General features: G+C 55.3%; 1 protein-coding gene across 4 annotated transcripts in view; it reads right to left on the bottom strand.

Annotated features, from left to right (window-relative positions):
* LOC139257730 (uncharacterized) overlaps nt 1-27831 on the bottom strand; it is a 138523-nt gene that overhangs the window by 36228 nt on the left and 74464 nt on the right. For all 4 annotated transcript variants that reach the window (XM_070874596.1, XM_070874597.1, XM_070874598.1 and 1 more), the window contains 2 exons: nt 22182-22232; nt 9467-9517 (listed from right to left, as the gene is read on the bottom strand). In XM_070874596.1, the coding sequence (XP_070730697.1) occupies nt 9467-9517; nt 22182-22232 (102 nt within the window). The remainder of the gene's footprint in view (nt 1-9466; nt 9518-22181; nt 22233-27831) is intronic.

The raw sequence follows: 27831 nt of genomic DNA, 5'->3' as shown, positions 1-27831 counted from the left end.
CCATTCAGATAATAATCTGCCTTCCAAAGTGGATAACCTCACATTTATCTACATTATACTGCATTTGCCATGTATTTGCCCACGCACCTAACCTATCCAAGTCATTCTGCAGCCTCTTAACGTCCTCCTCACAGCTCACACCGCCACCCAGCTTAGTGTCATCTGCAAACCTGGAGATATTACATTCAATTCCTTCGTCTAATTCATTAACGTATATTGTAAATAGCCGGGGTCCCAGCACTGAACCACTGGTCACTTCCTGCCATTCTGAAAAGGACCCATTTATTCCTACTCTTTGCTTCCTGTCTGCCAACCAGTTCTCTATCCACGTCAGCACACTACCCCCAATACCATGTGCTTTAATTTTGCACACTAATCTCTTGTGTGGGACCTGGTCAAAAGCCTTTTGAAAGTCTAAATACACCACATCCACTGGTTCTCCCTTGTCCACTCTACTAGTTACATCCTCAAAAAATTCTAAATTTGTCAAGCATGATTTCCCTTTCATAAATCCATGCTGACTTGGACCGATCCTGTCACTGCTTTCCAAATGCGCTGCTATTACATCTTTAATAATTGATTCCAGCATTTTCCCCACCACCGATGTCAGGCTAACCAGTCTATAATTACCCGTTTTCTCTCAGCATTCAATGGCATTATGTGCCCAGTCTAAGACATGCCAGACTGCTGAGGAGGATGAGACACACATCCCACGCACTTACAGGGAGGAGCGGTCTTACCTGAACTTGTCCAATAACACCTGCCTTCGGAGACTGTGCTTCCGCAAAGAGGTTATCAGTGAGCTATGCCAGCTCACGAGGGGAGATCTGCAGCCTGCCAGCACCACCAGGTCCGCACTGTCCGTCGAGGTCAAGATCACTGTGGCACTTGCCTTCTACACATCAGGTTCCTTTCAGGCCTCAGCTGGCGACACTCGCGCTGTATCTCAGCATGCCACACACATTGCTGCATTCGACAGGTCACTGAAGCCCTCTACGCACGCAGGGTGAACTTTACCAGCTTCCCTATGACCAGGGAGGCTCAGACTGAGAGGGTCTCTCGGATTCTCCGGAATTGCAAACTTCCCCAAGGTGCAGGGAGCAACAGACTGTTGCTCCATGTACGTTGCCATGCGGGCACCTTTTCAGGGATGCGGATGGTTTTCAAGAACCACAAGGGATTCCACTCCCTGAATGCGCAACTGGTTGTCGACCACCAGCAAATGATTCTGGCAGCGAATGCAAAATTTCCGGGCAGCATCCATTATGCTCAGATCCTGCGCCAGAGCGCTGTATCTGACATGTTTACCAGTCAGCCACAAAGGTCAATGCTGGATGCTTGGTGACAAAGGATATGGCCTCGCCACCTGGCTGGTGACCCACACCGAAGCCGACAAGCGATACAACGAGAGCCACAGAGCCACTCGCAATATCGTGGAGAAAACCATTGGAGTTGCTGAAGCAGCGCTTTAGATGCCTGGAACCACTCAGGAGGCGAGCGCCAAACCACCCTGAGCAGGTAGCTCAATTCGTGGTGGTGTGCTCCATGCTGCACAACTTGGCTATCAGGAGGAGACAAGAATTGCCAGAAGGGACTGCCGGTCCACCTCAGGAGAGAGAGGAAGAGGAGGAGGAGGAGGTGGACGCTGACCTCAGGTCACACAATCAGGCTGGTGATGAAACCATACCCCCCGCCCGCCCCTGTCGACCACAGGAAAGGGCCCGTGTTGGCTACATAGCTGCAAGACGCTTACGTCAGGAGCTCATAAATGAGCGCTTTGCTTGAAATAACGTTGGTGGTATTTACAAAGGCGCAACACTGCTGTGTCTGCAGCTCATACATCAATGGTGTGCGTCACCTTGGTGACAGTTAAAGTTTAAGTTGATTCAAGTTAAGTTTAATTATCGCCTTTCATGTTAAGGAATCACCAGCGTGTAACGGTGCAGCTATCTGAGACAGTGCGCAACAAGGTTATGTTAAATAAAAAACATTTAGTGAGAACATTTGTATGAAATCATCATTACAACTGTAAAAAACACCCCACCCCACCACAAATTTACATTTAGATCAATCAAATGATCAACATTTCTGTTATGTCTGTGATGTACTTATGAATGACTCCACGAGGCAATGTGTTATGCTCAAACTGTAGTGACCTTGGTCCTTCACTTGTAACTCCAGCGAGAGGCACACGCCAAGGTGGGCAGCCTTTGATACTGGGCCCTGCACACCTATGCAGGTGACCCTCAGGTCTCCCACCGCAGTGCCCTCTGGTGGACAGCCTCTGCCACCGGGGCAGGAAACCCCGGTCTCCACCAGTTGCACCCTCTAGTGGTGCCAGCATAGTATATACACAGTGTAAACCTTATTGCTAGTACATCAGGTAACAAGTCTCCATCTTATGCAACTATACAGTGACTACACAGAGAGTATATCGAAAGCCTGCATATAGAACAATTTCCAACAACACAGAACACAAATGCAAAACAACAAGGTAGCCCCCTCCCCCCTTTCCCCCAAAGTGCCCAACAAAATACCAACTCTATAAAACTATGAGCAAGACAACACCTGAGGCCATGCACCTCACTTTCCTTCCCCCCCCTCAGCTTCTCCTCCCCACCTCTACCCCTTCCCCTCCTGACTGCAAGCCGCCTGGCCGAGGAGCTCCTCAGGCGATGCTCCATTGGGGGGGGGGATGACGGCAGAACCGCTGGTTGGACGGATACGAGAGAGGACGGTCCCGAGGTGGGAACGTGCGCTGAGCCAGACTCCAAGATCTTCCTCCTGGCTCTCGTGTGTCGTTGGCAATGGGGTTGCGGCACCTTGGGGGTGCATCGCCGCGCACCGGGACCACTGGGAGGGCCTCTGCCGCCAGTGTTCCCGGCTACCAGGGCCTCCGTCGTCCGCGGCATGCACTCCGTCATGGTGACACTGAGGCACAGAGACACTGGGACATGCTGGCCAGCTGTTGGGATATGCTTCCCCCCATTGTCTGTAGGGTCTGCTGACCTATGTCAACCCTCCTCCTGGACAAGTCTACCATGTCCCCGCTCAGATCTGCCGCTCGTGGAGCAGACCTGCCGCGTCGAGCCAACCTCCGCTTGGTCGGCGCCGTCCTGGAGACACCGGGAGTGCCCTGTGGCAAGGTGCTTGGGCCCGGTAGCTCCACGGTGGAGGTGGCAATGGCCGCAGGAGCACCTAGATGTCACCGGTGTGAACTGCATTCTGGAGCTTGGCGATGCCGGCACTGTCATCCGTGGAGAAGGGACCCAGCAGACGCACGGGCGAGAATGGGGGCTCCTCAACACCAGATGGAGGACCGTCCAGCGAGTCTGACCTCGCGGCCCCCACCTTCTGGGCTCGGTGGTCTTGCACGGGGCCGCGCTGCAGGCTGAGCTGCAAAACATAAATGAGGTTGTTAGAGGAGAACGGGGTGCTAGGGTGACAAGGCGCTACACACAGCATACGCACGACAAAAGCTATCAAAATCATCGCAGACATCACATTTCATCACCATCACCAAATTCTGCATTGCAATGATTCGCATGAGGTCATCATTATTTATATAACAGTTTTATCAATCACCTATCATATATTATTGGTCGGATATGAGTGGGTGTGACATCTATTGACTTCACATCACGCAATGGTGTATACTTTACTCGCGTGGCATCACATCAAGTTCTCCTGTTGCATGCGTGGTCGACCAGGGGGAGGGTGCCCACTAGTGCCAGCGCCCGCTACTCGATGTCGGTTGAGCTCGATGATGACTGGTGAACCGCCACCCATTCGCCTCCGCTCGATCGAATTCCTCGAAAGCTTCTTCTGCAAAAGGTAACGTGGCATGAGGTCACTGCGTGCGACCATTGCTGGGTACTGTCACAGAGACTGATACAACACATTAACCGACAGATGTTATCATGATCATTTTGAAAATGATCATTCTTTACCTAAAGACGTACACCGTGAACGCAGGCTTTGAGTAAAACATTCCCGGTATAATTGCAAGACATCACATCTGATTTTAATTCACTCATTACACTTACAATTCAAATGATATAAGTACATGTAAATAAATGTAATACTTACTCTGGCAGATCCGACAAGGTCGTTCCAGCGCTTGCGGCACTGGTTGCCCTCACGCACCTCGTTCGTCGCCGAGGAGACCACCTCGGCTATGTCGGCCCATATCTTCTGGTAGACCTTTGGAGTGGGCTTCCCGCGCCCACCCTGGGTCAATTGACCCCAGCGGGACTCGACCTCCTGCAGGAGGGAGGCATTTGCCTCGTCCGAGAGCCTCCTCGCTCTTTTACGTCCTCCCAATTGTGCCTCTCCCACCTCACTGCTTTCGCCAGCGTCCGTCTCCTACAGCGTGCTGGGTCACCTCCTCCATCCCTTCCATCGCAACAGAAACATTTCCCCCAGAAACTCGGTGGGAACAACATTATTTGTCCTCGGAATTCTTTCTGCTGCTGGAAAAATCTCCCTTCTGCCTCCCAAAACTGCCAAACAAGCACACACCACACCCAACCACGCTTTCCGTTCCTCTCTGCTCCCTCTCTCTCTGCTCATCTGCACATGGAATGATGACCCCCCCCCCCCCCGACCTCCCGAAACGCGAGAAGCGACCGTTGCCATGCCGTTGCTACGGGCGCCGTCGCTCTGCGGCAGAAGGTCAAAAATATTAACGCCGACGGCCATTTCGCATCGCTCGCGGCAAGGCCCATTTTATAAATTGGACAGTTGGGGTTTTGAAAATGGCCGATAATCCGTCGATCTCAAAAAAACGATTATTTACCACCAACGCTGGAAATAACATAGAAACATAGAAATTTACAGCGCAGAAGGAGGCCATTCCGGCCAATCGTGTCCGCACCGGCCGACAAAGAGCCACACGGCCCTCGGTCAGCAGCCCTGAAGGTTACATATAAACCCATGAACAATGACGGAAAGGTAAATAGAAACATAGAAAATAGGTGCAGGAGTCGGCCATTCGGCCCTTCTAGCCTGCACCGCCATTCAATGAGTTCATGGCTGAACATGCAACTTCAGTACCCCATTCCTGCTTTCTCACCATACCCCTTGATCCCCCGAGTAGTAAGGACTTCATCTAACTCCTTTTTGAATATATTTAGTGAATTGGCCTCAACAACTTTCTGTGGTAGAGAATTCCACAGGTTCACCACTCTCTGGGTGAAGAAGTTTCTCCTCATCTCGGTCCTAAATGGCTTACCCCTTATCCTTAGACTGTGTCCCCTGGTTCTGGACTTCCCCAACATCGGGAACATTCTTCCTGCATCTAACCTGTCTAAACCCATCAGAATTTTAAACGTTTCTATGAGGTCCCCTCTCAGTCTTCTGAACTCCAGTGAATACAAGCCCAGTTGATCCAGTCTTTCTTGATAGGTCAGTCCCACCATCCCGGGAATCAGTCTGGTGAACCTTCGCTGCACTCCCTCAATAGCAAGAATGTGCTTCCTCAGGTTAGGAGACCAAAACTGAACACAATACTCCAGGTGTGGTCTCACCAAGGCCCTGTACAACTGTAGCAACACCTCCCTGCCCCTGTACTCAAATCCTCTCACTATGAAGGCCAACATGCCATTTGCTTTCTTAACCGCCTGCTGTACCTGCATGCCAACCTTCAATGACTGATGTACCATGACACCCAGGTCTCGTTGCACCTCCCCTTTTCCTAATCTGTTACCTGAGCCACGTGCCAATTGGCATAGGAACAAACAGATTAGAAGGTTAAATGTGTGGCCCAAAGAGTGGTGTGGGAGGCAGGGGTTTCAATTCATGGGGCACTTGCACCAGTGCTGGCAAAAGAGAGGGCTGTTCCGTGGAGCTCCACTTAAACTGAGCTGGCACCAGTGTACTGGCGAATCGAATAACTAGATCAGTAGGCAGAGCTTTAAACTAATGAAGGGGGTGGTGGGAGGTTTGAGGAATAGATAAATTCAAAAGCAGTAAGAGAAATATCAAGGTTGTAGAGCAGAATAGTGATCTGGGTAAAGGTAAGCATAGTGCGTCAGGAAGGGACAGAAAGATTAATAAAGGTAATAGGGCACCAGTGACGAAAGTTACATCAGGGAACAATAGAAAAAAGTTAATGCTAAAGGTATATCTGAATGCACAAAGCATTTGCAATAAAATAGATGAATTAATAGCTCAGATAGCAATAAATGAGTTTGATTTAATAGACATTACAGCGATGAGCTTGCAGAGTGACCAAGGTTGGAAACTAAATATCCCAGGATATTTGACTTTTGGAAGTGACAGGCAGAATGGAAAAGGAGGGGGGTAGCCCTAATAATAAAGGACGGGGTAAAGACAGTAGAGAGAAACGATTTTGGCTCACAAAAACAAAATGTAGAATCAGTTTGGGTGGAGTTAGGAAACAACAAGGGGCAGAACACATTTTTAGTGGGAATAGTTTATAGGCCCCCGAACAATGGTTGTAGTGTCGAATAGAGTATAAATCAGGAAATTAGAGGTGCATGTAACAAGGTAATACAGTTATCATAGGGCACTTTAAATTTTATATAAACTGAACAAACCAAATTTGCAGAAGTGGTGGAGAGGGAAAGTTTATGGAATGCATTCAAGATAGTTTTCTCGTTCAGTATGTCAAGGAACCTACAAGGGAATTGGTCATTTTAGATCTAGTACTGTGCAATGAGACAGGGTTAATTAATAACCTTGTAATAAAGGAGCCTCTGGGGAGCAATGATCATAATATGACATAATTGAGTTTGAGAGTGATTTAGTTAAGTCTAAAACTAGGGTCCTAAACCTGAACAAAGCAAACTACATAGGTATGAGAGGTGAGTTGGCTAAGGTATGTTTGGAAATTAGATTAAATATGACAGCAGAAAAGCAAAGCAAAACATTTAAAGAAATAATTCATAATTTGCAACGAATATACATTCCGTGAAGGAATAAAAGCACCATGGGAAAAATAGTCCAACTGTGGCGAACAACAGGAGTTTAAGATAGTATGAGATTAAAGGAAGAGGCTTATAATGTTGCAAAAAAATAGTAACCCTGAGGATGGGGAGGATTTTAGAATTCAGCAAAGGAGGACCAAGAAATTGATAAAGAAAGGGAAAATAGAATATAAGAGTAAACTAGCAAGAAAATTAAAAACGGCTGTAAAAAAAACCAACCAGTCCGCCTCACACAACTGCGACACCCCTTACACTGAAACATTCTACACTCCACTCCAACCGGAGCCATGTGATCTCCTGGGAGAGGCAAAAACCAGCTCTTTACAATATATATCAATGATTTAGATGAAGGAATATCTCAAAGTTTGCAGATGACACTAAGCTGGGTGGCGGTGTGAGCTGTGAGGAGGATGCTAAGAGGCTGCAGGGTGTCTTGGACAGGTTAGGTGAGAAACATAGAAACATAGAAAATAGGTGCAGGAGTAGGCCATTCGGCCCTTCGAGCCTGCACCACCATTCAATGGCTGATCATTCACCTCAGTACCCCATTCCTGCTTTCTCTCCATACCCCTTGATCCCTTTAGCCGTAAGGGCCACATCTAACTCCCTTTTGAATATATTCAATGAACTGGCCTCAACAACTTTCTGTGGTAGAGAATTCCACAGGTTCACCACTCTCTGGGTGAAGAAGTTTCTCCTCATCTCGGTCCTAAATGGCTTACCCCTTATCCTTAGACTGTGGTCCCCTGGTTCTGGACTTTTTAAAAAGGGAAGGAGAGAGAAAACGGGTAATTATAGACCAGTTAGCCTGACATCAGTAGTGGGGAAAATGTTGGAATCAATTATTAAAGATGAAATAGCAGCGCATTTGGAAAACAGTGACAGGATCGGTCCAAGTCAGCATGGATTTATGAAAGGGAAATCATGCTTGACAAATCTTCTGGAATTTTGTGGGATGTAACTAGTAGAGTGGACAAGGGAGAGCCAGTGGATGTGGTGTATTTGGACTTTCAAAAGGCTTTTGGCAAGGTCCCACACAAGAGATTGGTGTGCAAAATTAAAGCACATGGTATTGGGGGTAATGTACTGACATGGATAGAGAACTGGTTGGCAGACAGGAAGCAGAGAGTCGGGATAAATGGGTCCTTTTCAGAATGGCAGGCAGTGACTAGTGGGGTGCCGCAGGGCTCAGTGCTGGGACCCCAGCTATTTACAATATACATTAATGATTTAGATGAAGGAATTGAGTGTAATATCTCCAAGTTTGCAGATGACACTAAGCTGGGTGGCGGTGTGAGCTGTGAGGAGGATGCTAAGAGGCTGCAGGGTGACTTGGACAGGTTAGGTGAGTGGGCAAATACATGGCAGATGCAGTATAATGTGGATAAATGTGAGGTTATCCACTTTGGGGGAAAAACGCGAAGGCAGAATATTATCTGAATGGTGACAGATTAGGAAAAGGGGAGGTGCAACGAGACCTGGGTGTCATGGTACATCAGTCATTGAAAGTTGGCCATGCAGGTACAGCAGGCGGTGAAGAAGGCAAATGGTATGTTGGCCTTCATAGCGAGAGGATTTGAGTACAGGAGCAGGGAGATCTTACTGCAGTTGTACAGGGCCTTGGTGAGGCCTCACCTGGAATATTGTGTTCAGTTTTGGTCTCCTAATCTGAGGAAGGACGTTCTTGCTATTGAGGGAGCGCAGCGAAGGTTCACCAGACTGATTCCCGGGATGGCAGGACTGACATATGAGGAGAGACTGGATCAGCTGGGCCTTTATTCACTGGAGTTTTAAAGGATGAGAGGGGATCTCATAGAAACATATAAAATTCTGACGGGATTGGACAGGTGAGATGCAGGAAGAATGTTCCTGATGTTGGGGAAGTCCAGAACCAGGGGTCACAGTCTAAGGATAAGGGGTAAGCCATTTAGGACCGAGATGAGGAGAAACTTCTTCACCCAGAGAGTGGTGAACCTGTGGAATTCTCTACCACAGAGAGTTGTTGAGGCCAATTCGTTAGATATATTGAAAAGGGAGTTAGATATGGCCCTTACGACTAAAGGGATCAAGGGATATGGAGAGAAAGCAGGAAAGGGGTACTGAGGGAATGATCAGCCGTGATCTTATTGAATGGTGGTGCAGGTTCGAAGGGCCGAATGGCCTACTCCTGCACCTATTTTCTATGCTTCTATGTTTCTATGAATGTATCCGCTTCGAAACAGAAAAACATTGGTTAAGTTTGATTTGTAAATATGGAAAAATAAATTCATATATTTTGTTGTGTATACCTTATAAGTTATGTATAATAATTATTTTGTTATGATTAACTTCTTCAATAAGGAGGAGAAGTCTAATGGAGCTCCACCTGGTGGACTACAGATGTAATAACAACCACTGATGTAATAATGTCATGTGGCAAGATCATGTGATCACAGTTCTGTTCGGAGCCATCTTGCAGTGTGTTAGCTTATGTAGCTGTGTGTAAAGATATCACATTTATATAAATAGTTCCTCACCCTTGTTCATCATCTGCAAACAGGCTCACATTGTCAAACGTCTTTGGTGTTCTGAAATGGAAAGTGTTGAAATGTTATTTAGATTAACCCGCAATCGTAGCAGAATAATCCAGGGCACCCACAGTGACAGAATCAAAATCAGGAGCCCATCACTGTTACCCCTCACCGTGCGGGGGAATCGCACAGACACAGACCCACGTCCCGTCACCGTACGGGGGGAATCACAGACACAGACCCACGTCCCGTCACCGTACGGGGGAATCACAGACACAGACCCACGTCCCGTCACCGTGCGGGGGAATCACAGACACAGACCCACGTCCCGTCACCATGCGGGGGAATCACAGACACAGACCCGTGTCCCGTCACCGTGCGGGGGGAATCACACAGACACAGACCCACGTCCCGTCACCGTGCGGGGGAATCGCACAGACACAGACCCACGTCCCGTCACCGTGCGGGGGGAATCACACAGACACAGACCCGCGTCCCGTCACCGTGCGGGGGGAATCACACAGACACAGACCCACGTCCCGTCACCGTGCGGGGGGAATCACACAGACACAGACCCACGTCCCGTCACCGTGCGGGGGGAATCACACAGACACAGACCCATGTCCCGTCACCGTGCGGGGGAATCACAGACACAGACCCGTGTCCCGTCACCGTGCGGGGGGAATCACACAGACACAGACCCGTGTCCCGTCACCGTGCGGGGGAATCACAGACACAGACCCGCGTCCCGTCACCGTGCGGGGGGAATCACAGACACAGACCCACGTCCCGTCACCGTGCGGGGGAATCACACAGACACAGACCCACGTCCCGTCACCGTGCGGGGGAATCACAGACACAGACCCACGTCCCGTCACCGTGCGGGGGAATCACAGACACAGACCCGTGTCCCGTCACCGTGCGGGGGGAATCACACAGACACAGACCCACGTCCCGTCACCGTGCGGGGGGAATCACAGACACAGACCCGTGTCCCGTCACCGTGCGGGGGAATCACAGACACAGACCCGCGTCCCGTCACCGTGCGGGGGAATCACAGACACAGACCCACGTCCCTCACCGTGCGGGGGGAATCACACAGACACAGACCCGTGTCCCGTCACCGTGCGGGGGGAATCACAGACACAGACCCACGTCCCGTCACCGTGCGGGGGGAATCACAGACACAGACCCACGTCCCGTCACCGTGCGGGGGGAATCACACAGACACAGACCCACGTCCCGTCACCGTGCGGGGGAATCACACAGACACAGACCCACGTCCCGTCACCGTGCGGGGGGAATCACAGACACAGACCCGTGTCCCGTCACCGTGCGGGGGAATCACACAGACACAGACCCACGTCCCGTCACCGTGCGGGGGGAATCACACAGACACAGACCCGTGTCCCGTCACCGTGCGGGGGAATCACACAGACACAGACCCACGTCCCATCACCGTGCGGGGGGAATCACAGACACAGACCCGTGTCCCGTCACCGTGCGGGGGAATCACACAGACACAGACCCGTGTCCCGTCACCGTGCGGGGGAATCACAGACACAGACCCACGTCCCGTCACCGTGCGGGGGGAATCACAGACACAGACCCACGTCCCGTCACCGTGCGGGGGGAATCACACAGACACAGACCCGTGTCCCGTCACCGTGCGGGGGGAATCACACAGACACAGACCCACGTCCCGTCACCGTGCGGGGGAATCACAGACACAGACCCACGTCCCGTCACCGTGCGGGGGAATCACACAGACACAGACCCACGTCCCGTCACCGTGCGGGGGGAATCACACAGACACAGACCCGTGTCCCGTCACCGTGCGGGGGGAATCACACAGACACAGACCCGTGTCCCGTCACCGTGCGGGGGGAATCACACAGACACAGACCCACGTCCCGTCACCGTGCGGGGGGAATCACACAGACACAGACCCACGTCCCGTCACCGTGCGGGGGGAATCACACAGACACAGACCCACGTCCCGTCACCGTGCGGGGGAATCACACAGACACAGACCCACGTCCCGTCACCGTGCGGGGGGAATCACACAGACACAGACCCGCGTCCCGTCACCGTGCGGGGGGAATCACACAGACACAGACCCGTGTCCCGTCACCGTGCGGGGGAATCACAGACACAGACCCACGTCCCGTCACCGTGCGGGGAATCACAGACACAGACCCGTGTCCCGTCACCGTGCGGGGGGAATCACACAGACACAGACCCACGTCCCGTCACCGTGCGGGGAATCACAGACACAGACCCATGTCCCGTCACCGTGCGGGGGAATCACAGACACAGACCCATGTCCCGTCACCGTGCGGGGGGAATCACAGACACAGACCCACGTCCCGTCACCGTGCGGGGGAATCACAGACACAGACCCATGTCCCGTCACCGTGCGGGGGAATCACAGACACAGACCCATGTCCCGTCACCGTGCGGGGGGAATCACAGACACAGGCCCGTGTCCCGTCACCGTGCGGGGGAATCACACAGACACAGACCCACGTCCCGTCACCGTGCGAGGAATCACAGACACAGACCCGTGTCCCGTCACCGTGCGGGGGAATCACACAGACACAGACCCACGTCCCGTCACCGTGCGAGGAATCACAGACACAGACCCGTGTCCCGTCACCGTGCGGGGGAATCACAGACACAGACCCACGTCCCGTCACCGTGCGGGGAATCACAGACACAGACCCACGTCCCGTCACCGTGCGGGGGAATCACAGACACAGACCCACGTCCCGTCACCGTGCGGGGGGAATCACACAGACACAGACCCGTGTCCCGTCACCGTGCGGGGGAATCACACAGACACAGACCCACGTCCCGTCACCGTGCGGGGGGAATCACACAGACACAGACCCGTGTCCCCTCACCGTGCGGGGGGAATCACACAGACACAGACCCGTGTCCCGTCACCGTGCGGGGGAATCACAGACACAGACCCACGTCCCGTCACCGTGCGGGGGGAATCACACAGACACAGACCCACGTCCCGTCACCGTGCGGGGGAATCACAGACACAGACCCACGTCCCTCACCGTGCGGGGGAATCACAGACACAGACCCACGTCCCGTCACCGTGCGGGGGGAATCACAGACACAGACCCGTGTCCCGTCACCGTGCGGGGGGAATCACACAGACACAGACCCGTGTCCCGTCACCGTGCGGGGGGAATCACACAGACACAGACCCACGTCCCGTCACCGTGCGGGGGGAATCACACAGACACAGACCCGTGTCCCCTCACCGTGCGGGGGAATCACAGACACAGACCCACGTCCCGTCACCGTGCGGGGGGTATCACACAGACACAGACCCACGTCCCGTCACCGTGCGGGGGAATCACACAGACACAGACCCGTGTCCCATCACCGTGCGGGGGGAATCACACAGACACAGACCCACGTCCCGTCACCGTGCGGGGGGAATCACAGACACAGACCCGTGTCCCGTCACCGTGCGGGGGAATCACAGACACAGACCCACGTCCCGTCACCGTGCGGGGGAATCACACAGACACAGACCCGTGTCCCGTCACCGTGCGGGGGGAATCACACAGACACAGACCCGTGTCCCGTCACCGTGCGGGGGAATCACACAGACACAGACCCGTGTCCCGTCACCGTGCGGGGGAATCACAGACACAGACCCACGTCCCGTCACCGTGCGGGGGGAATCACAGACACAGACCCACGTCCCGTCACCGTGCGGGGGAATCACAGACACAGACCCGTGTCCCGTCACCGTGCGGGGGAATCACACAGACACAGACCCACGTCCCGTCACCGTGCGGGGGGAATCACACAGACACAGACCCGTGTCCCGTCACCGTGCGGGGGAATCACACAGACACAGACCCACGTCCCGTCACTGTGCGGGGAATCACAGACACAGACCCACGTCCCGTCACCGTGCGGGGGGAATCACAGACACAGACCCACGTCCCGTCACCGTGCGGGGGAATCACACAGACACAGACCCACGTCCCGTCACCGTGCGGGGGAATCGCAGACACAGACCCGTGTCCCCTCACCGTGCGGGGGGAATCACAGACACAGACTCGTGTCCCGTCACCGTGCGGGGGAATCACAGACACAGACCCACGTCCCGTCACCGTGCGGGGGAATCACACAGACACAGACCCACGTCCCGTAACCGTGCGGGGGAATCACACAGACACAGACCCACGTCCCGTCACCGTGCGGGGGGAATCACAGACACAGACCCACGTCCCGTTACCGTGCGGGGGAATCACACAGACACAGACCCACGTCCCGTCACCGTGCGGGGGGAATCACACAGACACAGACCCACGTCCCGTCACCGTGCGGGGGAATCACACAGACACAGACCCACGTCCCGTCACCGTGCGGGGGAATCACAGACACAGACCCACGTCCCGTCACCGTGCGGGGGAATCACACAGACACAGACCCGTGTCCCCTCACCGTGCGGGGGAATCACACAGACACAGACCCACGTCCCGTTACCGTGCGGGGGAATCACACAGACACAGACCCGTGTCCCGTCACCGTGCGGGGGAATCACACAGACACAGACCCACGTCCCGTCACCGTGCGGGGGAATCACACAGACACAGACCCACGTCCCGTCACCGTGCGGGGGAATCACACAGACACAGACCCACGTCCCGTCATCGTGCGGGGGAATCACACAGACACAGACCCACGTCCCTCACCGTGCGGGGGGAATCACAGACACAGACCCACGTCCCGTCACCGTGCGGGGGGGAATCACACAGACACAGACCCATGTCCCGTCACCGTGCGGGGGGAATCAGACACAGACCCACGTCCCGTCACCGTGCGGGGGAATCACACAGACACAGACCCGTGTCCCCTCACCGTGCGGGGGAATCACACAGACACAGACCCGTGTCCCGTCACCGTGCGGGGGAATCACAGACACAGACCCGTGTCCCCTCACCGTGCGGGGGAATCACAGACACAGACCCGTGTCCCCTCACCGTGCGGGGGAATCACAGACACAGACCCGTGTCCCCTCACCGTGCGGGGGAATCACAGACACAGACCCGTGTCCCCTCACCGTGCGGGGGAATCACAGACACAGACCCGTGTCCCCTCACCGTGCGGGGGGAATCACACAGACACAGACCCGTGTCCCGTCACCGTGCGGGGGAATCACACAGACACAGACCCGTGTCCCCTCACCGTGCGGGGGAATCACACAGACACAGACCCGTGTCCCCTCACCGTGCGGGGGGAATCACACAGACACAGACCCGTGTCCCCTCACCGTGCGGGGGAATCACAGACACAGACCCGTGTCCCCTCACCGTGCGGGGGGGAATCACACAGACACAGACCCGTGTCCCGTCACCGTGCGGGGGAAATCACACAGACACAGACCCACGTCCCGTCACCGTGCGGGGGGAATCACACAGACACAGACCCACGCCCCCTCACCGTGCGGGGGAATCACAGACACAGACCCACGTCCCGTCACCGTGCGGGGGAATCACACAGACACAGACCCACGTCCCGTCACCGTGCGGGGGAATCACACAGACACAGACCCACGTCCCGTCACCGTGCGGGGGAATCACAGACACAGACCCACGTCCCGTCACCGTGCGGGGGAATCACACAGACACAGACCCGTGTCCCGTCACCGTGCGGGGGGAATCACAGACACAGACCCGTGTCCCGTCACCGTGCGGGGGGAATCACACAGACACAGACCCGTGTCCCGTCACCGTGCGGGGGAATCACAGACACAGACCCACGTCCCGTCACCGTGCGGGGGAATCACAGACACAGATCCACGTCCCGTCACCGTGCGGGGGGAATCACACAGACACAGACCCACGTCCCTCACCGTGCGGGGGGAATCACAGACACAGACCCACGTCCCGTCACCGTGCGGGGGGAATCACACAGACACAGACCCACGTCCCGTCACCGTGCGGGGGGAATCACAGACACAGACCCGTGTCCCGTCACCGTGCGGGGGAATCACACAGACACAGACCCACGTCCCGTCACCGTGCGGGGGGAATCACACAGACACAGACCCACGTCCCGTCACCGTGCGGGGGGAATCACAGACACAGACCCACGTCCCGTCACCGTGCGGGGGGAATCACACAGACACAGACCCACGTCCCGTCACCATGCGGGGGAATCACACAGACACAGACCCGTGTCCCGTCACCGTGCGGGGGGAATCACAGACACAGACCCACGTCCCTCACCGTGCGGGGGAATCACACAGACACAGACCCACGTCCCGTCACCGTGCGGGGGGAATCACAGACACAGACCCACGTCCCGTCACCGTGCGGGGGAATCACACAGACACAGACCCGTGTCCCGTCACCGTGCGGGGAATCACACAGACACAGACCCGTGTCCCCTCACTGTGCGGGGGAATCACACAGACACAGACCCACGTCCCGTCACCGTGCGGGGGGAATCACACAGACACAGACCCACGTCCCGTCACCGTGCGGGGGAATCACACAGACACAGACCCGTGTCCCCTCACCGTGCGGGGGGAATCACACAGACACAGACCCGTGTCCCGTCACCGTGCGGGGGGAATCACACAGACACAGACCCGTGTCCCGTCACCGTGCGGGGAATCACACAGACACAGACCCGTGTCCCGTCACCGTGCGGGGAATCACACAGACACAGACCCACGTCCCGTCACCGTGCGGGGGAATCACAGACACAGACCCATGTCCTGTCACCGTGCGGGGGAATCACAGACACAGACCCGTGTCCCGTCACCGTGCGGGGGAATCACACAGACACAGACCCACGTCCCATCACCGTGCGGGGGAATCGCAGACACAGACCCATGTCCTGTCACCGTGCGGGGGAATCACACAGACACAGACCCACGTCCCGTCACCGTGCGGGGGGAATCACACAGACACAGACCCACGTCCCGTCACCGTGCGGGGGGAATCACACAGACACAGACCCACGTCCCGTCACCGTGCGGGGGAATCACACAGACACAGACCCACGTCCCGTCACCGTGCGGGGAATCACAGACACAGACCCGTGTCCCGTCACCGTGCGGGGGGAATCACAGACACAGACCCGTGTCCCGTCACCGTGCGGGGGGAATCACAGACACAGACCCGTGTCCCGTCACCGTGCGGGGGGAATCACAGACACAGACCCGTGTCCCGTCACCGTGCGGGGGGAATCACACAGACACTGACCCACGTCCCGTCACCGTGCGGGGGAATCACACAGACACAGACCCACGTCCCGTCACCGTGCGGGGAATCACACAGACACAGACCCACGTCCGGTCACCGTGCGGGGAATCACACAGACACAGACCCACGTCCCGTCACCGTGCGGGGGAATCACACAGACACAGACCCACGTCCCGTCACCGTGCGGGGAATCACACAGACACAGACCCACGTCCGGTCACCGTGCGGGGGAATCACACAGACACAGACCCACGTCCCGTCACCGTGCGGGGGAATCACACAGACACAGACCCGTGTCCCGTCACCGTGCAGGGGGAATCACAGACACAGACCCGTGTCCCGTCACCGTGCGGGGGGAATCACAGACACAGACCCGTGTCCCGTCACCGTGCGGGGGAATCACAGACACAGACCCACGTCCTGTCACCGTGCGGGAGGAATCACAGACACAGACCCACGTCCCATCACCGTGCGGGGGGAATCACAGACACAGACCCGTGTCCCGTCACCGTGCGGGAGGAATCACACAGACACAGACCCGTGTCCCGTCACCGTGCGGGGGAATCACAGACACAGACCCACGTCCCGTCACCGTGCGGGGGGAATCACAGACACAGACCCACGTCCCGTCACCGTGCGGGGGGAATCACAGACACAGACCCGTGTCCCGTCACCGTGCGGGGGAATCACAGACACAGACCCATGTCCCGTCACCGTGCGGGGGAATCACACAGACACAGACCCACGTCCCGTCACCGTGCGGGGGGAATCACAGACACAGACCCATGTCCCGTCACCGTGCGGGGGGAATCACACAGACACAGACCCACGTCCCGTCACCGTGCGGGGGAATCACACAGACACAGACCCACGTCCCGTCACCGTGTGGGGGGAATCACAGACGCAGACCCATGTCCCGTCACCGTGCGGGGGGAATCACACAGACACAGACCCACGTCCCGTCACCGTGCGGGGGAATCACAGACACAGACCCACGTCCCGTCACCGTGCGGGGGAATCACACAGACACAGACCCGTGTCCCGTCACCGTGCGGGGGAATCACAGACACAGACCCGTGTCCCATCACCGTGCGGGGGAATCACACAGACACAGACCCACGTCCCGTCACCGTGCGGGGGGAATCACACAGACACAGACCCACGTCCCGTCACCGTGCGGGGGGAATCACACAGACACAGACCCACGTCCCGTCACCGTGCGGGGGAATCACACAGACACAGACCCACGTCCCGTCACCGTGCGGGGAATCACAGACACAGACCCGTGTCCCGTCACCGTGCGGGGGGAATCACAGACACAGACCCGTGTCCCGTCACCGTGCGGGGGGAATCACAGACACAGACCCGTGTCCCGTCACCGTGCGGGGGGAATCACAGACACAGACCCGTGTCCCGTCACCGTGCGGGGGGAATCACACAGACACTGACCCACGTCCCGTCACCGTGCGGGGGAATCACACAGACACAGACCCACGTCCCGTCACCGTGCGGGGAATCACACAGACACAGACCCACGTCCGGTCACCGTGCGGGGAATCACACAGACACAGACCCACGTCCCGTCACCGTGCGGGGGAATCACACAGACACAGACCCACGTCCCGTCACCGTGCGGGGAATCACACAGACACAGACCCACGTCCGGTCACCGTGCGGGGGAATCACACAGACACAGACCCACGTCCCGTCACCGTGCGGGGGAATCACACAGACACAGACCCGTGTCCCGTCACCGTGCAGGGGGAATCACAGACACAGACCCGTGTCCCGTCACCGTGCGGGGGGAATCACAGACACAGACCCGTGTCCCGTCACCGTGCGGGGGAATCACAGACACAGACCCACGTCCTGTCACCGTGCGGGAGGAATCACAGACACAGACCCACGTCCCATCACCGTGCGGGGGGAATCACAGACACAGACCCGTGTCCCGTCACCGTGCGGGAGGAATCACACAGACACAGACCCGTGTCCCGTCACCGTGCGGGGGAATCACAGACACAGACCCACGTCCCGTCACCGTGCGGGGGGAATCACAGACACAGACCCACGTCCCGTCACCGTGCGGGGGGAATCACAGACACAGACCCGTGTCCCGTCACCGTGCGGGGGAATCACAGACACAGACCCATGTCCCGTCACCGTGCGGGGGAATCACACAGACACAGACCCACGTCCCGTCACCGTGCGGGGGGAATCACAGACACAGACCCATGTCCCGTCACCGTGCGGGGGGAATCACACAGACACAGACCCACGTCCCGTCACCGTGCGGGGGAATCACACAGACACAGACCCACGTCCCGTCACCGTGTGGGGGGAATCACAGACGCAGACCCATGTCCCGTCACCGTGCGGGGGGAATCACACAGACACAGACCCACGTCCCGTCACCGTGCGGGGGAATCACACAGACACAGACCCACGTTCCGTCACCGTGCGGGGGAATCACAGACACAGACCCACGTCCCGTCACCGTGCGGGGGAATCACACAGACACAGACCCGTGTCCCGTCACCGTGCGGGGGAATCACAGACACAGACCCGTGTCCCATCACCGTGCGGGGGAATCACAGACACAGACCCGTGTCCCGTCACCGTGCAGGGGGAATCACACAGACACAGACCCGTGTCCCTCACCGTGCAGGGGGAATCACACAGACACAGACCCGTGTCCCGTCACCGTGCAGGGGGAATCACACAGACACAGACCCGTGTCCCGTCACCGTGCGGGGGGAATCACACAGACACAGACCCGTGTCCCGTCACCGTGCGGGGGGAATCACACAGACACAGACCCACGTCCCGTCACCGTGCGGGGGGAATCACACAGACACAGACCCGTGTCCCCTCACCGTGCGGGGGAATCACAGACACAGACCCACGTCCCGTCACCGTGCGGGGGGTATCACACAGACACAGACCCACGTCCCGTCACCGTGCGGGGGAATCACACAGACACAGACCCGTGTCCCATCACCGTGCGGGGGGAATCACACAGACACAGACCCACGTCCCGTCACTGTGCGGGGGAATCACACAGACACAGACCCACGTCCCGTCACCGTGCGGGGGAATCACACAGACACAGACCCGTGTCCCCTCACTGTGCGGGGGAATCACACAGACACAGACCCACGTCCCGTCACCGTGCGGGGGGAATCACACAGACACAGACCCGTGTCCCCTCACCGTGCGGGGGGAATCACACAGACACAGACCCGTGTCCCGTCACCGTGCGGGGGGAATCACACAGACACAGACCCGTGTCCCGTCACCGTGCGGGGAATCACACAGACACAGACCCACGTCCCGTCACCGTGCGGGGGAATCACAGACACAGACCCATGTCCTGTCACCGTGCGGGGGAATCACAGACACAGACCCGTGTCCCGTCACCGTGCGGGGGAATCACAGACACAGACCCATGTCCTGTCACCGTGCGGGGGAATCACACAGACACAGACCCGTGTCCCGTCACCGTGCGGGGGAATCACAGACACAGACCCATGTCCTGTCACCGTGCGGGGGAATCACAGACACAGACCCACATCCCGTCACCGTGCGGGGGAATCACACAGACACAGACCCGTGTCCTGTCACCGTGCGGGGGGAATCACACAGACACAGACCCACGTCCCGTCACCGTGCGGGGGAATCACACAGACACAGACCCACGTCCCGTCACCGTGCGGGGAATCACAGACACAGACCCGTGTCCCGTCACCGTGCGGGGGGAATCACAGACACAGACCCGTGTCCCGTCACCGTGCGGGGGGAATCACAGACACAGACCCGTGTCCCGTCACCGTGCGGGGGGAATCACAGACACAGACCCGTGTCCCGTCACCGTGCGGGGGGAATCACACAGACACTGACCCACGTCCCGTCACCGTGCGGGGGAATCACACAGACACAGACCCACGTCCCGTCACCGTGCGGGGAATCACACAGACACAGACCCACGTCCCGTCACCGTGCGGGGGAATCACAGACACAGACCCACGTCCGGTCACCGTGCGGGGGAATCACACAGACACAGACCCACGTCCCGTCACCGTGCGGGGGAATCACACAGACACAGACCCGTGTCCCGTCACCGTGCAGGGGGAATCACAGACACAGACCCGTGTCCCGTCACCGTGCGGGGGAATCACAGACACAGACCCACGTCCTGTCACCGTGCGGGAGGAATCACACAGACACAGACCCGTGTCCCGTCACCGTGCGGGAGGAATCACACAGACACAGACCCACGTCCCGTCACCGTGCGGGGGAATCACACAGACACAGACCCGTGTCCCGTCACCGTGCGGGGGAATCACACAGACACAGACCCGTGTCCCCTCACCGTGCGGGGGAATCACAGACACAGACCCACGTCCCGTCACCGTGCGGGGGAATCACACAGACACAGACCCACGTCCCGTCACCGTGCGGGGGGAATCACAGACACAGACCCATGTCCCGTCACCGTGCGGGGGAATCACACAGACACAGACCCACGTCCCGTCACCGTGTGGGGGGAATCACAGACGCAGACCCATGTCCCGTCACCGTGCGGGGGGAATCACACAGACACAGACCCACGTCCCCTCACCGTGCGGGGGAATCACAGACACAGACCCGTGTCCCGTTACTGTGCGGGGGGAATCACAGACACAGACCCGTGTCCCGTCACCGTGCGTGGGGAATCACACAGACACAGACCCGTGTCCCGTCACCGTGCGGGGGAATCACAGACACAGACCCACGTCCCGTCACCGTGCGGGGGGAATCACACAGACACAGACCCACGTCCCGTCACCGTGCGGGGGAATCACAGACACAGACCCACGTCCCGTCACCGTGCGGGGGGAATCACACAGACACAGACCCACGTCCCGTCACCGTGCGGGGGGAATCACAGACACAGACCCACGTCCCGTCACCGTGCGGGGGGAATCACACAGACACAGACCCACGTCCCTTCACCGTGCGGGGGAATCACAGACACAGACCCACGTCCCGTCACCGTGCGGGGGAATCACACAGACACAGACCTGTGTCCCGTCACCGTGCGGGGGAATCACAGACACAGACCCACGTCCCGTCACCGTGCGGGGGGAATCACACAGACACAGACCCGTGTCCCGTCACCGTGCGGGGGAATCACACAGACACAGACCCGTGTCCCGTCACCGTGCGGGGGAATCACACAGACACAGACCCACGTCCCCTCACCGTGCGGGGGGAATCACAGACACAGACCCACGTCCCGTCACCGTGCGGGGGAATCGCACAGACACAGACGCAGGAATGCACCCCATATAGGACCCGCCCGCAAACTGCCCACTTCGAGCTTGAAAATCGGGCTCTGTGCATTCAAATATCTAATGACTTGTGTGTGAAACTCTTAGAGTTGTGTGTGAGAGATGGGATCAGGGTTTACGGGAATCTTTCCTTACCCTGACATTATTAATGCACTGATCTTCTTCTTCAATTCTTCTGGAGATAAGCTGCAATGATTGGAAAATGTGGAGACATTATTTAGATTCACCTGCCCCAAAATAATCCACAACTACTTGAGCCCTTAACAGACGCCCAAAGTTATAGGATTGAAATCATGAGCCCATCACTTGTGGGGGAGTCGCACAGACACAGACCCGCGTCCCGTCACCGTGCGGGGGAATCACACAGACACAGACCCACGTCCCCTCACCGTGCGGGGGGAATCACACAGACACAGACCCGTGTCCCGTCACCGTGCGGGGGAATCACACAGACACAGACCCACGTCCCCTCACCGTGCGGGGGGAATCACACAGACACAGACCCGTGTCCCGTCACCGTGCGGGGGAATCACACAGACACAGACCCACGTCCCGTCACCGTGCGGGGGAATCACACAGACACAGACCTACGTCCCGTCACCGTGCGGGGGAATCGCAGACACAGACCCATAAGAACTTAAGAAATAGGAACAGGAGTAGGCCCATACGGCCCCTCGAGCCTGCTCCACCATTCAATAAGATTTGAGTTGGGACCTCAACTACATTTTTCTGCCTGTTCCTAATGAGACAGGATTAATGAACTATCTCCTGGTAAAGGATCCCCTGGAATGAGTGATCATAGCATGGTTCAATTTCAAATTCAGATGGAGGGTGAGAAAGTTGGATCTCTAACCAGCGTACTAAGCTTAAATAAAGGAGACTATGAAGGTATGAGGGCAGACTGGGAAAATAGATTAAAGTGTAGGACGGTTGAAGAACAGTGGCGTACATTTAAGGAGATATTTCACAACTCTCAAAAAATATATCTTCCAGTGAGGAGGAACGGGTGTAAGAGAAAAGATAGCCATCCGTGGCTAATTAAAGAAATAAAGGACGGTATCCGATTAAAAACAAGGGCATACAAAGTGGCCAAAACTAGTGGGAGGGCAGAAGATTGGGAAGCTTTTAACAGCCAGCAAAGAACGACTAAAAAAATGATTAAGAAATGGAAGATAGACTATGAAAGTAAACTAGCACAAAATATAAAAACAGATAGCAAGAGTTTCTATAGGTATATAAAAAGGAAAAGGGTGGCTAAAGTAAACCTTGGTCCCTTGGAGGAAGAGACCGGGGAATTAGTGATGGGGAACATGGAGATGGCAGAAACTCTGAACAAATATTTTGTATCAGTCTTTACATAAGAATCAGGAACAGGAGTAGGCCATCTAGCCCCTCGAGCCTGCCCCTCCACCCAACAAGATCTGGCCGTGGACTCAGCTCCACTTACCCGCCCGCTCCCCATAACCCTTAATTCCCTTATTGGTTAAAAATCTATCTATCTGTGGTTTGAATACATTCAATGAGCTAGAGGACTCTTACAATAGTCCAACAGTGGATAGTCAAGGGGCTATGGGGGGGAGGAACTAAACACAATCACTAAGGGGGTGGTACTCAGTAAGATAATGGGACTAAAGGCAGATAAATCCCCTGGACCTGATGGCTTGCATCCTAGGGTCTTGAGAAGTAGAGGCAGGGATAGTGGATTCATTGGTTGTAATTTTCCAAAATTCCCTGGATTCTGGGGAGGTCCCAGCAGATTGGAAAACTGCAAATCTAACGCCCCTATTTAAAAAAGGAGGCAGACAAAAAGCAAGAAACTATAGACCAGTTAGCCTAACATCTGTGGTTGGGAAAATGTTGGAGTTCATTATTAAAGAAGCAGTAGCAGGACAGTTGGAAAAGCAAAATTCAGTCAGGCAGAGTCAGCATGGATTTATGAAGGGGAAGTCATGTTTGACAAATTTGCTCGAGTTCTTTGAGGATGTAACGAACAGGGTGGATGAAGGGGAACCAGTGGATGTGGTGTATTTGGATTTCCAGAAGGCATTTGACAAGGTGCCACATAAAAGGTTACTGCACAAGATAAAAGTTCACGGGGTTGGGGGTAATATATTAACATGGATAGAGGATTGGCTAACTAACAGAGAACAGAGAGTCGGGATAAATGGTTCATTCTCGGGTTGGCAATCAGTAACTAGTGGGGTGCCGCAGGGATCAGTGCTGGGACCCCAACTATTTACAATCTATATTAACCACTTGGAAGAAGGGACTGAGTGTAACGTAGACAAGTTTGCTGATGATACAAAGATGGGAGGAAAAGCAATGTGTGAGGACACAAAAAATCTGCAAAAGGACATAGACAGGCTAAGTGAGTGGGCAAAAATTTGTCAGATGGGGTATAATGTTGGAAAGTGTGAGGTCATGTACTTTGGCAGAAAAAAAATCAAAGAGCAAGTTATTATTTAAATGGAGAAAGATTGCAAAGTGCTGCAGTACAGCGGGACCTGGGGGTACTTGTACATGAAACACAAAAGGTTAGTATGCAGGTACAGCAAGTGATCAGGAAGGCCAATGGTATCTTGGCCTTTATTGCAAAGGGGATGGAGTATAAAAGCAGGGAAGTCTTGCTCCAGTTATACAGGGTATTGGTGAGGCCACACCTGGAGTACTGCGTGCAGTTTTAGTCTCCATATTTACAAAAGGATATACTTGCTTTGGAGGCAGTTTAGAGAAGGTTCACTCGGTTGATTCCGGAGATGAGGGGGTTGACTTATGAGGAAAGGTTGAGGAGGTTGGGCCTCGACTCATTGGAGTTCAGAAGAATGTGAGAAGATCTTATCGAAACGTATCAGATTATGAGGGGGCTCGACAAGGTGGATGCAGAGAGGATGTTTCCACTGATGGGGGAGACTAGAACTAGGGGGCATGGTCTTAGAATAAGGGGTCGCCCATTTAAAACTGAGATGAGGAGGAATTTCTTCTCTCAGAGGGTTGTAAATCTGTGGAATTCGCTGCCCCAGAGAGCTGTGGGAGCCGGGACATTGAATATATTTAAGACAGAAATAGACAGTTGCTTAACCGATAAGGGAATAAGGGGACCCTCATAATCTTATACGTTTTGATAAGATCTTCTCACATTCTTCTGAATTCCAATGAGTAGAGGCCCAACCTACTCAACCTTTCCTCATAAGTCAACCCCCTCATCCCCGGAATCAACCGAGTGAACCTTCTCTGAACTGCCTCCAAAGCAAGTATATCCTTTCGTAAATACGGAAACCAAAACTGCACGCAGTACTCCGGGTGTGGCCTCACCAATACCCTGGAGCGGGCGGGGAAGTGGAGCTGAGTCCATGATCGGATCAGCCATGATGGTATTAAATGGCGGAGCAGGCTCGAGGGGCCGAATGGCCGACTCCTGCTCCTATTCCTTATGTTCCTATGTTCCCCAGAGTCCGTGACTTGCCTATTGGGCTGGTTTTTCGGTTCGGCTCATTTCGGAGCGGTAAAGTTTGCGCCCGGGAACAGTTTGCGCCCCAGTCATCAAAATTCAGCAGCTGGGCCCTGAGAGTGGGACGGAGTGCTAAGTGAGGCGTTCCACACCTCCCTTGGGGCACTCGGCTGGCTGAGTATGCGAAACTCCCGAGTTAAACAGCCAGCCTCGGTGTGCTCTAAGAGACTTCACTGGGGGGGGGGGGGAGGTGAAAAAAAACCTGAAATAAAACCGCCTAAAACATAGCCCCCACAACATAAACCGCAAAAAAAATTAAATTAAATACGCAACACCCGCACTTACCTGAGGTGGACATTACTTACCTTGTTACGGCCGCTACAGGTCGTTCCGCCCGCTGTCACAGGCGGTCCCAGCAGGGGGCGCTCTACATGGCGCGATGGATCGGGCGGGAGCCAGAAATTCAGCCAGCATGGCAACCAGGGGTTGTTGCACGCCGGCGAGCTTCTCCCGGGCATCAATGCTCCGTGCCCCGCCGAAACCGGCCCCGAACACCCCAGCGGAAATCATAGCACTGGGGCGGGACATCTGAAAAAAAACCACGAACTGGTCTGTCTCCGCCTTGAATAGATTCAATGTCCCGGCCTCCACAGCTCTCTGGGGCAGAGAATTCCACAGATTTACAACCCTCTGAGAGAAGAAATTCCTCCTCATCTCAGTTTTAAATGGGCGGCCCCTTATTCTGAGACCATGCCCCCTAGTTCTAGTCTCCCCCATCAGTGGAAACATCCTCTCTGCATCCACCTTGTCGAGCCCCCTCAGAATCTTATACATTTCGATAAGATCGCCTCTCATTCTTCTAAACTCCAATGAGTAGAGGCCCAACCTGCTCAACCTTTCCTCATAAGACAACCCCCTCATCTCAGGAATCAACCGAGTGAACCTTCTCTGAACTGCCTCCAATGCAAGTATTTGAAGACCAGGCCCACAAATCCACCACCGAGCTCATGGTCTACAGGGCTGTAGTGATACCCGCCCTCCTGTATGGCTCAGAGACACGGACCGTGTACAGTAGATACCTCACCCCCAGCTCATGGTCTACAGGGCTGTAGTGATACCCGCCCTCCTGTATGGCTCAGAGACATGGACCATGTACAGTAGGTACCTCACCCCCAGCTCATGGTCTACAGGTCTGTAGTGATACCCGCCCTCCTGTATGGCTCAGAGACACGGACCATGTACAGCAGACACCTCAAGTCGCTGGAGAAATACCATCAACGATGTCTCCGTAAGATCCTGCAAATCCCCCGGGAGGACAGACGCACCAACGTTAGCGTCCTCGACCAGGCCAACATCCCCAGCATCGAAGCACTGACCACACTCGACCAGCTCCGCTGGGCAGGGCCACATTGTCCGCATGTCCCCGCAGACACGAGACTCCCCAAAGCGAGCGCTCTACTCGGAACTCCTTCACGGGCAAACGAGCCAAAGGTGGGCAGAGGAAACGTTACAAGGGACCACCCTCAAAGCCTCCCTGATAAAGTGCAACATCCCCACCGACACCTGGGAGTCCCTGGGCCCAAAGACCAGTCCGCCCTAAGTGGAGGGAGTGCATCCGGGAGGGCGCTGAGCACCTCGAGTCTCGTCGCCGAGAGCGTGCAGAAACCAAGCGCAGGCAGCGGAAGGAGCGTGCGGCAAACCAGTCCCACCCTCCCCTTCCCTCAACGTCTATCTGTCCCACCTGTGACAGGGACTGTGGTTCCCGTATTGGACTGTTCAGCCACCAAAGAGCTCACTTCAGGAGTGGAAGCAAGTCTTCCTCGATTCCGAGGGACTGTTTATGATGATGATCCCTCCTTAAATATGGAAACCAAAACTGCACGCAGTACTCCAGGTGTGGCCTCACCAATACCCTGTATAACTGGAGCAAGACTTCCCTGCTTTTATACTCCATCCCTCTTTGCAATAAAGGCCAAGATTCCATTGGCCTTCCTGATCACTTGCTGTGCCTGCGTGCTAACTTTTTGTGTTTCATGTTCGAGCATCCCCAGGTCCCTCTGCACCGCAACATTCTGTGGACTCTCTCCATTTAAATAATAATTTGCTTTTCTATTCTTCCGTCCAAAGTGGATAGCATCACATTTTCAGACATTATACTCCATCTCTCAAATGTTTGCCCATTCACTTAGCCTATCTATATCCCTTTGCAGATTCTTTGTGTCCTCCTCACAACTTGCTTTTCCACCTATTTTTGTATCGTCAGCAAGTTTGGCTACATTACACTCGGTCCCTTCATCCACGTCAATAATATAGATTGTAAATAGTTGAGGCCCCAGC

The sequence above is a fragment of the Pristiophorus japonicus genome, unplaced genomic scaffold (genome assembly GCF_044704955.1).
Source record: "Pristiophorus japonicus isolate sPriJap1 unplaced genomic scaffold, sPriJap1.hap1 HAP1_SCAFFOLD_901, whole genome shotgun sequence".
Classification (NCBI taxonomy): Eukaryota; Metazoa; Chordata; class Chondrichthyes; family Pristiophoridae; genus Pristiophorus; species Pristiophorus japonicus.
This window is presented reverse-complemented; position numbering and strand designations above follow the sequence as displayed.